General features: G+C 33.4%; 1 protein-coding gene across 2 annotated transcripts in view; it reads left to right on the forward strand.

Annotated features, from left to right (window-relative positions):
• Window positions 1–16,144, forward strand: part of LOC140437410 (cholesterol transporter ABCA5-like) — a 154,944-nt gene that overhangs the window by 77,853 nt on the left and 60,947 nt on the right. For both annotated transcript variants that reach the window (XM_072526926.1, XM_072526925.1), the window contains exons 11-13: window positions 1,450–1,554; window positions 6,546–6,721; window positions 12,050–12,308. In XM_072526926.1, coding sequence (XP_072383027.1) covers window positions 1,450–1,554; window positions 6,546–6,721; window positions 12,050–12,308 — 540 coding nt within the window. The remainder of the gene's footprint in view (window positions 1–1,449; window positions 1,555–6,545; window positions 6,722–12,049; window positions 12,309–16,144) is intronic.

A 16,144-nucleotide genomic window follows, 5' to 3' on the forward strand; every position in this document is an offset into this window, starting at 1 on the left:
AAAAGATGAATCAACAGCTGAATCAGCAGCTAAATCAACAATTGCTCCAACTGCACAAGAAAGCAAATACTTTATAGTAATATATTATATATTATAATATATATATATATATATATATATATATATATATATATATATATATATATATATATATATATATTATAGAAATAAAAGGTCAATGAAGGTTGTTATATTGGTAAAAGTCAACAGTGGCTTAAGCAACGTGTCACTCAACACAAAAGCGACTGCAAATAAGAAAAAACTCTTGTGCCTTAGTAGATCACCACTTAAAGACAGACATAATATTGACTTTATTAATGTTAAAATTAAACTTCTTAAAATAAATTTTTAATTGTTTGGTACTTTTTTCTATGGTTTGGACTTCGCTTGAAGTTGAAGGTCCTAAATTTATATCCGATTCTTCTATATTTTCATGTATGTTTTTCATCAAAAATGATTCCAGTGCACCGCTAAGTTCTTTTTTCTCCTCCGTTTTTGCCCCTTTTATTTTTCTATATTGAAAGCCTGAAAGTCGTTTTCATTTTCTTTCGGACATTTTGAAATTATCACTTAAGAACGAAGCCGGGCGAATTTAACAAAATAAATCCAAAAACACTTCAAATAAGTTGTCCAAATAATGTTTCTCCAAATAATATGTAGCCGTAACGAGTATACGAATAAAATTACTCTGATCTCGACGTTACTTCGAAATACAGTACCTACTGTACAAGAGAAACGGGTACACTACTATATTTTACAAACAAAATTTATCAAAGGCGTGTCTAAATTCATCGAATTCTCAACTAAGACTGAACATAAGACATAATAACCCATCTATAAACATAACCATAGGAATAATAATATAACAGAAACTTTACAACTACTTGCCTAAATTCTTGTAAAGTATCTACGTGTGAAATGCCGAATAACTGAAGTCCGAAAGCCGCCAGCCGCTTTTAATTAAAAAGTATTCCCGAAACTGCTTTATGACTGTAAATGCAAAAGGGAGTTCATACAATAAATAATATTTTCTGACATTTTTTTTAGATTAGGATGAAAAAAGAAGTATGCATAATAAATGAAACGCATTTGAATATTATCACGTACTGAATAATTATTATTGTTTGGAATATTAGAGTTCACATAATTATCTGAATCATTACTATTTATATATTTGAATTTATTTTCGTTTTAAAAAAGTATTATCATCAGTGGACTGCTTTTGGCCGCCCGTGTGCGATGCACACTTGGCACACATGGTAGCGGTCCTGTTTAACATACTCCTTTTTGACTTGAAATCAAATAGATCGGCAGCAGTTACTAACTTACAATAATAAAATGGGAATTTAGTTAAGTCACATACCACTATCACTCGTTCCACCTATGAAACATTAAACAGTTGCTTTGGCAAATATTTTACTATGATTTCTCTTTCATTTTTATTTTCAGATGCCTTCAGAAACTCCTTCGGAGAATGAAGACATAGAACCTGTACCAAGGAACATGCAAAATAAAGAAGCTATCAGAATTATCGACATAAGTAAACGTTTTTGGGTAATATTTCTATAATACATTAAAATAAATTTTCTGTCATATCATATAAACCATTTATGTTAAATCTGTCTTCGTGTATCAAGTGATAAGTACTTAGCTTCACCACCCCGATGGCGCCACTATCTCAAGAAAAATCCACTGTCGTGCACAGCGTGTGCACAGCGTGTTTAGGCGGCTGATGTCAAAATTTCAGCCGAATAGGACTTATAGTTTTGTTTTGACCGCATGTGAAAGCGGGTTTGTCCGTGGGTTTATGAAATATGGAAAAAGAGCAATATCATTCAGTTTAGATTTTTCAAATCTCAAAAATTATTTTAACGAGTTTTACCGTGGTCGCACATCGATTTTTAATGAACCGCGGTTCGATACCTCCTGAAAGTGCTATCCGGCAAACTGGGCGGGACATCTTCAAAAACTTTGTTGCACACATACAAGACCTTTGTCAGACCGATAGTCGAATACAAGTCTTGTATCTACACCTCCCTGAATGCACGTCAACTAACCGCCATTACGGCCACTGAACGTCGTATCTTACGATACTGCATGAGGAAGGATTGGCCGTATCCATCAGCTCACATTTACGCAATTTCACAAATAACACCGATAAAGGACAGAATCCTAACCCTCAGCAGGAAGTATGTCCTAAGAACCATAGCCGGCTTGAACAACAGAGCCAAACAAATACTAAAGACACCTTGCAATCATAGAGGGCAAATACTCACCAGACTTCCCTTAAAGAAAGTTCCATTTCCTCCAGCTAAACTTCTCTACAACACTGGACACGAACTTCCTGATGAGTATTTTGAAATACTAGAATCATTCCCCATCCAACAGGTAAAGTCTGCGCGCCAAAAACGCTGATAAAGAGCCGTTCCTACAAACTTGGCTGGTAACCCTGAAGTACCTAAACTGGCATGCTTGGCAGCACCCACTTCTTCTTGTGCGCTTCTGGATCTTCTCAGATCATACACCTAGTCACCTTCAGCTACCCTCCGTTTTCTTAGTAGTCCACCACTTCCACCTCCACATGCACCATTTCACGCGATTGTCGTTTACCGCACCCCCACAACTCCTAGAAAAAAAAAATACGGAGTTTCTCATTCCTTGAAGAGGCTCAGGCCTAAACAAGGTAAAAACGATCTTGTCATATCATGATACCTCATAACAAAAATCCACGATCTCGTTTTGGTAGACCGCTGACTGAAGATACGCGAGATAACTGAGACAGTAGGCATATCAAAAGACCACGTATATCATATCCTGCATAAAATTCTGGCCATTAGAAAGCTGTCGGCTGCCGCGTTTGCTTACTCCGTACAACAAACGCAATCGTGAGACTAGTTCATAACAGTGTTTGACTCTATTTAAGCATAATCCGAAGGAGTTTCGACTTCGTTTTGTAACCGTCTATAAAATATGGATCCACTGATATACACTGGAGACCAATAAACAGTCGAAACAGTGGACAGCACCCAACGAACATGCTTCGAAGAAGGAGAAGACTGTCCTATCGGCTAAAAACGCGATGGCCACCATTTTCTGGGTTTCACAAGGGATGATCTAAATCGATTACCTGGAGAATGTCAAAACGTTCACAGCGCCCCACTAGGCCGCATTATTGGGCCGTTTTAACTCCAAATTGCAGAAAAAATTACTCTATTTGACAAAGAAAAAAAGGGCTCTGCTACCATGACAAGGCACCGGCTCATACCTTCGCAGTCGCAATGCCGAAATTGGTCAAATTAGGCTACTAACTGTTGCCCCATCCCTAAGCATCCACAGTATTCTCCAGATTTGGTCCCTTGCGACTTATTTTTGTTTCTAAACTTAAAAAAGGCACTCGTCAGGCAGAAATTTAAGTCGAATGAAAAGTTACTTGCCGTCACGGAAGCCTACTTTGTAGACTTTGAAAAAACGTATTTTTCTTAATGAGCATTACTGGGTCAGTCCTGACCCGGTCTTCAGATTTCAAAGAATATTTTCAATATATGTTTGTAGGTACACGTAAAGCGTAGCCGTCTCTGTTTACCAGGTAAAACGTTCACGTATTCAAGGCCAAATGATTATGTTTGTAGAAATATTAGTAGATAGAATTTAACCATGATACTATGATTAAGAAGATAAGATATTGCGCATAAGTCGTGACGTAATTGGAGAGTTGCACGTCCGTAATGTCAGTTTTTTGTATGTATCAATAAATAATCTTTAAGAAATAGTTTGGAGATATCCTTTTGTGTACGATTATTGTAATTATTAAACCTTTATTTAATATTATTATTTTGCTAATTGAATAATTTCATCACAGAATGCATAAAAATCCCATTTAACTTTAACAAGAATCAAAATTCTACTCTCCAATGACGGCATGCGCGAACACGACCGATTTTGTGCTACGGGAAGATCCTATCTTGTTAGCCATAGTATCATGGAATTTAACCTTGTGAGTAAATGTAGTATCTAATAGGCATATTCTATGAAAACGTCCGAGACAAGAGGTCTAACTTTGGTGTAAAGCGGTATTTTACGTTTGTTTACAAATTTAATTCAAGCATCGATCTTGAAGTGTAAAGTATTATATCAAAATGTGGAAAAAGAATAAACCTTTGAGTGAAGCTGAGTTGTAGGCCTTACTCCTATCAGATAGTGAAGAAGATGACTTTGCAGAGCTGGAAGAAAGCAATAGTGAAGGGAGTGATAATGACGGTTGTGAGCCAGTAGAGACGATCATGGCGTAATTTAGCTCCAAAAAGGGTAAGACATTGGCATATAATTTATTACAGGAAAACATTGGTCTCACTACGAAAAGTCAAAATATTTAGACATGCATGGATGCCTTCAATTTATATTTTTTGATAGTATAATGTCAATGATTCCCGATTATACCAATAAGAGAGCTATTGAGTTTATAGCTGCGTATAACAGTAAGAACGAGAAAAAAAAAATGAAGGATTGGATTGACGTTGATCTAGTCGAACTGCGTGCTTACTTTGGTATACTTATATTATGAAGGTTCAGAGAGTCTCATGAGAAGGTGCATAATTTATGGTCCAATACAAATAATGCATTTACGCAATCTATTTATAAAGCATTTTTAAGCCGGGATAGATTTATAGGTATTTTAAAGTATATTCGCTTTGATAATTTGGATACGAAAGCAGAAAGAAGAGAACGAGATAAATTAGCTCCTATTCGAAAAATCGCTGATCTATTTGCCCAAAATTGTAGGGAATCATAAGAACCATCTGCTTTTGGTTTGGTACTATCCACGAGCAACTTATAGAATTTAGGGGACGTTGTCCATTTCTAATTTATATACCTAGTAAACCGAAAAAATACGGTAAAAAGGCTTGGACCATATGTGACGGTAAAATTTTTTATTGCTGTAACTTTGAGATATATACTTGAAAGATTGGTGATCAATCTGAACCTAACCAAGGCCCAAGAGTTGTCAAAACACTTCCAGAATATCGGTATAGGTCTGGTCAAAATATTACAACTGAAAATTTTTTTACCGACATTACTTTATCTGAAGAACTCTTATCTAAAAATTTAATTCTTTTGGGTACGATCGCTCACTGTATTCTTCAAAGTTTTTATTCACTGGAAACAATATATTAGTTTCATATGACCAAGCCTAACAAGTTTGTTGTATTTTTATCGATTTTACACAATGAACATGAAATTTCTGGTGAACAACATGCATGACACACATGTAAAAGAGCAACAAGAAGATGGCCCTTACGTACATTTACTTTTTGGATAGTGCATGCTAATACATGCTTTCGTTCTATGGAATGTGAAAAATTCGGAATGGAATACCCAAGTAAATATAAAACGTCGTAGAAAACTATTTCTGGAGGAGCTTGGAAAATAATAATTAACCTCACCAAATATACAACAAAGAGCTGAAGTAATACAAGAAGAACCCACCGGGTACCATAAATCCGTAATCGCTGCAGTAGAGACCACCGGTGTTAGTGTAAAAAAGCAAGTAGAAGTGCCGCAATCTGCAACAAAACGAGGTCGTTGTTATTCTTGTAGGGGTAGTAACAATAAACATTCAAAAAGGTGTGACATGTGTAAAAGATTTGTTTGTAATACTCATTCAATACGCGAAGAAGTGCATATTGTCAAAATTAAATGCAACTACTGCCAAAAAGACCAGGATGGTGAAACATCTTAAAAAATTTAAATACAATAATTTAAGATTATAATTTTTATGTTTCTTTGTTTTTTGTTGAATAAAAGATACTGTTTAATAATACTGACTATTTAAAACATCCTTATAAATAAAATGAGAATGAGTCACGCTTGACCCATCATCGTAATCTAAGTAAGTAAAATAATCTCCGTACTCCAAAGGTTAAAAGCGATATACCAATGTCTTTAAAACGTAAAACATTTCACCACTGTATGTTGCCTGTGATGACCTATGGTGCCGAAACTTTTACATTGACAGCTACAAGTTCTAACACAATGGACAAAACTGAGGGAGGCCTATGTCCAGCAGTGGACGCAAAGGGCTGGGTGATGATGATGATATGTTCCTGTATGTAAAATTTTTGATTTTAAACGTTTAATTTTCTAGCTTTGGACTATTTATTTAGTTTAGATAACAATTTTGTCTTTAATAAAGGGTATTTTGAAAATAATAATCTAGTCAAATGACAAATATGTGCATTTTATTGTAAATACTTCTTTAATTAATAGTTAAAATATTCAAATAAAGGGTTATTATTAAAATACTTCTACTACAATCAATAACAGATAACTTTGGTTATATATTTTCGCAAAATTTTTATAATAATCTTTTTGAGAACGATTTAGAGAGTAAAAGTCGAAACGTCAAACACTAGCTAGTTAAATATGTGGATTTCGCTTTTTACCCATGTGATTGTGTATTAAGTAAACGTATTAAATTAATAAAAACCTATATTTTTATAAATACAACGTATTGTGTAATAACCACACTCTTATTTCCACATTTGTAGCAATTCCGAAAACCTAATGTAGTAGCACTAAATGGCATAAATTTGTCGATATATGAAGGCCAAATTACAGCAATTTTGGGCCACAACGGAGCTGGAAAAACTACATTGTTTAATATTTTGACTGGATTGTCCTCACCATCTAGTGGAACAGCTTTTACTTTTGGACTTGATATTAGGTACGGAATTAGGTAGTAGCTTAAAGCTGTTACATAGTTTGATATATACAATTAATGCGAGTTATCTGTAAGTATCAAATAATACGTAAAAAACAATATAATTGATATCGCGTAACTGGTCATTCTTTGAGACTTATTTCATTGGAATAACTCGATGATGACACCAAAAATCAAATTTTTATCAAAACTGAAGAACGTCTGTTTTTATTACAAAATACATGCCCCTCTTTCTAGTAGTTACTGATAAAAAATCAAAGCAGATATACCAAAAACTTATAGTTACCTAAATAAAACGCTAATTAATTGACGGATTCGACCGTTACTTGATGGGATTCATTTTATGTAACAATGAAACAGTGAAAACTTTATTTTCTAAACTTCCACAAAATTTATTATAAAATCTTATCACTATAGCTGTTTCGGCAGAGTGCCTTTCTCAAAGTGATCTATTTTTGGATATGTTTACAATTTATAGTCTTTACGAAATAGATTGAGGAAAGAAGAACTGTTTGTCTCAAGTTGGTCATTCAGAATTATGTCTGTGTTTTTTAATTTATTTGTTATTTTCCATAGATTTTAACAAAGATAGCTTAAAGCCTTCTCCATATTTCATAAACCTACCCATACTGACACGACTATACAGAATTCATCATCCTATCCCACACAATATAAACTGGCGGCCTATCATGGTATTTTAAATTAACAGAGATTCCAATGTCAAAATACAACTTTGAGACAGAACTAAATATCATTAAGCAAATAGGATACAACGAACAAATAATTAATAAAATTTTAAATTAAAAACTATACAAGAAAGACCTGAAATTAGTATTTCCACCACCAGAGAAAAAAACCCAGTACTTTTCTGCTCGATTATATATACAGGCATTACCTATCAACAAAAATGGCCAAACACATAAAAAAGAAAGGAATAACACCAGCTTTCAGAACAAACAACAACTTAGGCAAATATATTAAAAACAACAAAAGCCAAAATAAAATTACTTACACAGTGGTGTATACAAACTTAAATGTGGCGACTGCTCAAAAACTTACATCGGTCAAATTGCTAAAAATTTTAATAAACGAATAACAGAACATAAAAAGGCTTTCAATAATAAAAAAAAACCTCTACATAGGCACTTCACCTTCTAGATCATAATCATTCTTTTAATGACAAATTCCAAACTCTTCACATTCAAAATAAAAAGCTATCTTTGTTAGAATCTATGGAAACTAACAAATTAAAAACACATAATTCTGAATGACCAACTTGAGACAAACAGTTCTTTCCTCCTAATCCTATGTCGTTAAGACTATAACGTGTAAACGCATACCAAAAATAGATCACTTGAGAAAGACACTCGGCCGAAACAGCTGTAGTGATAAGATTTTATAATATATTGTGTGGAAGTTTTGAAAACAAAGTTTTTAGTGTTTTATTGCTACATAAAACACTAATTAAAAGTTTTAGCTACACCAAATGTTTTTCTTCCAAACAAAACAAAATTATCATAGTATTTTTATGCTTTCTATAAATATACAAAATTCCTTAATATCCTTATCAAAAACATATTCTACATCCAACTTTATTGGCTCATTAATCTGATCATCTTATACAAATATAACTACACAGTGACAATAATTCTCAGTTTATCATCCTTCTCTATTCATATAGGGGGAGAGTTTCTATAAAAACGATCTCGGTACCAAAAAAAAAAATTGGTTAAAAAGGGGGACAGAAACTGCATAAGCAACGCACAGCTATGGAGGTAGGTTGTAATCATCGAACGACCCATCAAAAACGGTGGGTGCCAATAGTTAACAGTATAGCTCTCCGAACTATCTCCAACAATATCCGAAAGTTGGGAGCCAATGTAGAACAATAAAACTCACAACTTTCTTTGGGAGAAAGTTGTTAGACCTCATCTAGCTCAGTCACTCAGGTGTGAAAACGTCTTATTTTAGAAGTAAATCTGAAAAATGAGTTTGGCTGGGACACTAAGGTATTAACTAGTCATATTTGTTGTATGTACATTATAAAAAATATTTATTATCAAGTCAAAATCAAATCTAATCTTTCCTACAGTTTTACAAAAAAGATTTTTAAATGATACGTATGGCTTCATCTTTCAAAACTATTTACGACGCTTTTAGAATATACTTGTAAGAAGGCTCATCTGAACAAGCATAGCATCAACATAAATGGAGAGAAGCTCAGTCATTTCAGATTTGGTGATGACATCGTTCTTATAGCCGATCGTATGGATGATGCAATAATAATGTTTGAAAAATTATATAGTTGAAATAGAACACATACAAGAGGATACATGGGTGGCCTTCCTGACAGAAATATTTAAAAAACAAAACGAATAACATTTACCAGAAACGCCAAATATAATAACTACGGAAAAGACCGAAATCTCCCAAAACGATGTGAAAGAAGAAATAAACAAATTAAAAAACAGAAAGTCACCAGGAGAAGATCAAATACCAAATGAACTCTTAAAATATGGAGATGATCACCTTGTACAACAACTGCAACTTCTTATTAATAAAATAAATCACCACGAACAGAATACCAGATGAATGGAGAAGAGCAATCATGGTGATGTTCTTCAAAAAAGGAGATAAGAAAGACCCCAATTATTATCGAGTAATAAATCTATTAAATACAATACTCAAATTTAAAACAAGAATAATAGCGACAAAAATAAATGAATGAATATCTCTGCAAGAGGAACAGCAAGGATTTCGAACAGGAAGATCATGCACGGATGCAGTTTTTGTAATAAGACAAATAAAAGAAAAGTCGCTGAAATACAACAAATCAGCATATATGTGTCTAATAGATTTGAAGAAAGCGTTTGATAGAGTGAGAATTCGGGACGCGATACATTTATTATATGAAAAGGGAATATCACTGGATTTAGTAAAAACCATTGAAAATATATATAAAGATAACATAGCTATAGTAAGATGTAAAGAAAAACTATCGCAACCTATCAAATATGAAACTGGCATTAGACAAGGAGATTCGCTGAGCCCATTAATATTTAATCTGATAATGGATGAAATCATAACGAGAGTTATAAAAAGAAGAGAATATAGAATGAGAGAAAAGGAAATAAGGATATAAGGATGCTACGCCGACGACGCCATAATAACAGCCGAAAATGAAGATGACCTACAAAGGTTAATTAAAGAATTCGAAGATACGGCGCTCAAATACAACATGGAGATCTCAACAGAGAAAACTAAAGCGATAGTGATATCGGCGGAACCGAGACGATGTAAACTAGTCGTAAATAACAAAATAATAGAACAAGTGATGGAAACTGAATACTTGGAAATAAAACTGTCAAGCTACGGAAAAGTGGAAGAAAAAGTACAAAAACAAGTGAACATGGCAAACAGAGCAGCAGGATGTCTCAACAACACAATCTGGAGAAACAAATACCTCACAACGGAAACGAAACCCAGGGTATATAAATCAACAATAAGACCGATAATGACGTACACAGCGGAAACAAGAGCAGATACGGTGAAAACACAAAGACTACTGGAAACAACAGAAATAAAAGTCTTACGAAAAATAACAAACCAAACTCTAAGAGACAGAGTAAGAAGTGAGGACATACGGGCGAGATGTGGTATAGAGGAAATAAACGCGTGGACCAAAAGAATAAAAGTGGAATGGAATCAACACATCGAAAGAATGACAGAAAATAGAATAGTACGAATAGCAAGAGACAAATCACCAAATGGAAGAAGATCATTGGGACGACCGAGGAACAGATGGTCAGACAACGTCAATTGCGGCTAAAAACCGAAGTAAAACAGGCATTTTGACTATTTATAAAGTAGGAAGAAAAAGAAGAAGAAAAATTATATCACGCTTCCTTGGAGGTTGGACTAAAAATTAATATTAATAAGACTCAAATAATGACTAATATGGTGCTAAATCGTAATATTGCTATTGATGGAAAGGATATTGTGCAAACTGCTTCGTATAAGATATGAAATTTGATTGGGCAAAGATAACTAGACATGTAAGCTTCCACGTTGCATTGGATTAGCCTAGGCAGCGTTTGATAAATTAAGCTGTGTATTTAAATTGGATCTACCCATATGCCTCAAAAGGAAAATCTTTGACCAATGTGTGTTAACTTGGTAAATAGGATTTGCGTGACTCAGAGGGTTATGGAGCGCCAGATATTCGGTGTCTCTCTGAGTGACCGAATTCCAAACAAAGAAATACGGCGTAGAGCAAAAACAATAGAGGCTATCAAAAAAATCACATCGCTAAAATGGAATTGGCAGGACACGTCGCCAGATTATCAGACAACCAATAGACAAAACGTATTGTCGAGTGGAAGTCAAGACAAGAAGCACTACGGAGCAGAGAACGCCCATGGACTGACGACCTGAAGCTTGTTAGCAATAACTGGATGCAAGACGCACAAGACAGAGACAGATGGAAAGAGCCGCAGGAGACCTATGCCAGCAGTGAACGCATACTGGTTGATTCCAACTCTACAGAATTATAGTGACATGACAGAGCAGAGTTGCCAACTGACAGATATCTTTGTCGACTGAAGTGTGATATAATGGGGTCTAAATAAAGTAATTAGAATTAGAATAGATATTCGAAGAGTTGGGCGCCAACTATTTTTAAAATAAAAATTGTGAAATGTAAAAGTCAATAAATCAATAAACTCGAAAGAAATTTAAATAAAATAATTATTTAAAGAAAAATAACAAACATGAAACATTATAAGGTTTACCCTTAATACAAGATAAAAAGAACACTATAAGTAAACTAATTGAAAAGCAATACAGTGGCTCTTGACAAAACTATGCAATAGTATCCTTGTTTAAGAAAGCCTTTAACGAAACTCACATAGCATCTACGTCAAAAGAAGCTAGCTGCCTAACATCGCAATATTTTCGAGGGAGGAGGCAGCAGACGACAACAAAAAACTGAAAAATTTTGTTTGGAAGAACACACATTTAGATATTTAAATATTTTGTATTTTTTCACCTTATTGGTTGGTTTATGCCCACCTGTATTTTTGTTAAATAAAAAATATCAAAAATTTAAAGTTTTTCCGATTAAGGAAAAAAAGTCATTTTAAGCAAGAATTTGTAGTCAAAACACGATAATGTTCAAGCCGTTAACATGTAAAGTTGACTTGTCCAAATTTAAATTTCATTTTAACAAAAACTTTCATGTAGTAAAGGCACAGTTGCGACGTTCATAAATAACAACCTATACTTGACACATTTTTTTAACATGGTATCAATATATTTCAACTTATTTTGCAGGAACTCAAAAAATATGAATAAAATTAGGAAAATGACAGGAATTTGTCCTCAGCATGATATTCTATTTGATAATCTAACTGCAGGAGAACATCTAGAATTCTTCGCTAAAATAAAGGGAATATCGGATATAAAAGCTGCTGTTAATAGGACGATAAGACAAATAGATTTAGTTGATAAAATTAATACGAAAAGCAAGTTTTTAAGTGGAGGACAAAAACGAAAACTATCAGTTGGTATTGCTCTAATTGGTGACCCAAAGGTAAGATTATTGGACTTGAGTTGTTATTAAAACTTGCAGGTCTTCCGAAAATATGTCCATTGGCAGTTGCTAAGGATCAATTTTTTTACTGCTTTCGTCTATACTTATATTAAACAAGTTGCCAATTTTCAATTTCTGGTTACTATTAATGTATATTATCCATTTTTATTTACTATTTTTTCTTTATTTTATGTACTCAAATTTACATTTACATTTAATTATAATTACATTTCTCCATAATTCTTGGGTCATACCAATATCAATCCCATTTAACAACATGTCCTGCCTAAGCGTTTCCTCCCAAGTTTTTTTTGGTCTGCCCCCCCTACTTCCTCAGGAACTTGCAAATCAGTAACTCCTCGTATGCGTTGATTAACATCTCGACGTGAACATGCCCATACCATTCTAACAACCTGTGCTCTTTTTAGCATCAATTGGTGTCACCTCTAAACTTCCATTAATATAATCGTTCTAAATTTTATTCTTTTTATCATTTTTTGTCTCGCCATTTATTTATCTTAACATTCTCATTTTTGCTATGTATATTCGTTGTTATTGTTTTTCACCTACCCTACATTCAGTTTCGCACGTCATAGCTGGACTTATGGTAGTTTAAGATAATTTTTCCTTTAGTTTCATTGGAACCTTTATGTTATATAACACACCTTTCTTCCTTCCACATCATTTACCTCATCCCAATTAAAGGATATATATGCAAAAGTTACATTCTTCACTATTTAAAATTTTAGGGGAAATGAAAAAAACCATCTAAAAACAATATTTTAAAGTCAACTATAACGAATTTTTTGTTTACGTTTAGAAAGTAACTTAATAATGGATTTTATAAAGATATGGTGGGGAGTACAGCACTGAATACAAAAAAATTACCTATTAATTTGGATAATGTTACTTTTGGTACCAAAATTTAAAGAATGTGAGATCTGCACTGTAACAAGGTGGAAACAGTTAGTTTTGGAACAAAGCTTAATGGGAATTAAGCTTGGTATTTAGCTTGGAAGATAAAAAAATTTCATTACTTTAAAATATAAAACTTGCCAATAAAAAATTAAATTTGGAAAAGAAGTATCTCATTAACAGCAAGGCACACTTTATTTTCGTCAGTTTCAACGCCTCCTTCTGGATCGTAATTCTTTAAAATTTCTTCTTTAAAATCTCCATAGTGTTTCTTTAAAAGAGAATTTGCGTGGTCTTTTTTTTTGGGGTTTTGCTATATAATTATCTTTAGCAATAGTCTCGAATCTTAAACTATGTAAAGTTTGTCCTCGTTTAGTGATGCTTCGTGCAGTGTCCGCAACTTCACTTCTCCATTTATAAGTTGTCTCACCTTGAACCAAAATACAGGTGATGTTTTGTACCTTATTTCGGATAGAGTAAAGTTGCTGGTAAGACTGTATGTCAAAATGCAAAGAAGCACGAGTCTTTATGACTTCCTTTGTTACTGATTTCCAATTTGCAACTGTTGCGTCATCTCCAAGCTTTTTAACAGTAGCAAACCTGTTTATTATTTGAAAATATTCCTCAGGACTAACAACTATCTCACGATTTCTGATTTCCTTCTCAATATTTCCAAAAACGCAATCAGGAGAGAGAAAGCTATGACCTGTCATCGGAAAAACGACCTGGAGCTCCGTTATATGATTTGGCGCATTTAGGAACCATTTGGCCAGTATTTCAAGTAAAATTGTGTTTTTATTTTGACTCCCACAACCATTACTAATAAGACGAACAGCCGTGTATGGGATTATATCAACAGCACATAATAAATTAAATAAACAGGATGCTATTACATCTAAACCTTTTCTAAACTCGTTCCCAATCCATACGTAGAAAATTATGTTTTTCTTAGTAAATTTGGATTTTAAAGACTCTTTTACAACACAGAAACAGAGTATAACTATCGACTATAATAAGTGGATTGATTTGGAAGTTTCGGTAGCGCCTTGTTTTTTGGTACTCAAAGCAAAATCAACAAGTAATTTTTGACCTCCTTAAGAAGAGCAAATATACAGCATAAAATGCTGTATATTTTAACTTGTGTACTCGTTTAGTTGTTATGAGAGTAGCTTTTTGCTGTACATCCTCGCATACTTTTATTTGCTCGGTGAGTGACAAGCATGTTGGAACAAACATCCACCCGTGGGCTACCAAAACCTAAGATATATTATGTGTTAAAAATATATCTAAAGTATTGCTCTTTTACTTCAACAGTTTTGTCTTATACAGCTATTATGTACATTAGCCAAAGTTTCCGTACATTAAGTTCAACTGAGAGATACTTTCGATACATCTTACATATTTGTACAATAATGTGTTTCGCTACAGCTTAAGCTATTCAAAAACGCTTGCTTTTTGGCTGTAAACTTGTGAGAAGTTGAGAAGTTCTATCACCTCCTCATCTCTCTTCTGGCATTTTACCAGTTGTAAAATACCTTTGAGCTAAGCGGAGCTAACCTGGACACATTTAAGGTTTCCAAAAATGTAGTATAGCAAACTGGGTAATTTTTCTTTTCATTGTTTCGTATAAGATATTTCGCCCTAGTTCGTTGTACTGTATTTCTATTATTTTTTGAACGAGTTCTTTTGGATTTGCTGCATAGTCAATTGTTTTAAGATAAAACAACCTTATAATGTTTTATCCTGTGTTGCATAAAACTTTTAGTGAAAGCGTCTAATATCCTGAGCTGATATTGGTCTGCATAATAGTGCGCCACTATGGTGGTTGCATGTCAGGAAGTTCAGGAAGCCTTTTGAAATATAATTAAAAAAGCGAAACATAAACATCGGTTAGATCGGCTATCGTCTATTTTTTATCTAAACATTTAAGTCTAACAAGACATTTTGAATTTAACACTGCACAGTTAAGATTAAATTTAGGTTAAATACCTGCATTTCTTTGCCTCACTTCTCGTCCAATTTTCCGGCTTCTTTACTCGTTTCTTAACAATTGCACCATTACTTTATATTATAATTTATTTTATTACTTTAAATATTGAAAAACAAGACAAAAACTTAAAAAAAGTACTTCGCTTGTGTGAAACTAATTGATAATAAACTAAGCCGAAAGGCAAACAAGGCTAACAAACAGCCTAGGTGGCACTTTACCATCTAGTCTCATATGCTGAAAGGGAGAACGTGAGTTCTGCAAGTTAATGCGGTGGAAGACGTTAGTTTTGGGAGAACAACGCGATTTTTATTGATTAATTTTAGAAGAAATTGTTAGTTCTGTTTTTTCAAACTTTGTAGAATTATTTATTTCAATGTGGATCATACTAAATAACTAAAAATACATTTTTGACAAAAAGTGAAAAATGTGACTTTTGCATATATTATACCCTTTAATTGTACTGCATGTATCTCCATTTTTTCCCCATTTATTTGTGATAACGATCCTAGGTACTTAAAATTTCTTCTACTTGTTTATTGTACCTAAGCATGAATTTTTTTTTCATATTGGTGTCTGTTCAGTTAGTTACTTGGGTATTTTGTTCTACATCTATTCCACGCAATTCAGTAAGTATATGCCCAGTTTTCATAAATGTGTCAATAATACTTGATTAGTTATCACCATTAGGTGCTGTTTGTATGATTTTGAATACTTCATCTTGTCTCTTCTACTTTTACCTATTACATCAAAGCTTGTTGCACAGCTAAACAAAAATATCTGAGAATTAAAAAATAGCTCGAAGACAAATTTAATATATTATGGAATATTTGATTTAGCATACATTTGAAGAATTGTTTTGGTTAATGAATTAGAAAATATGGTGTGGTGAGAACTTAGACGCGCATTGTACATTTTACTCTAATCATCAAAC

Source organism: Diabrotica undecimpunctata, chromosome 3 (genome assembly GCF_040954645.1).
Source record: "Diabrotica undecimpunctata isolate CICGRU chromosome 3, icDiaUnde3, whole genome shotgun sequence".
NCBI lineage: Eukaryota > Metazoa > Arthropoda > Insecta > Coleoptera > Chrysomelidae > Diabrotica > Diabrotica undecimpunctata.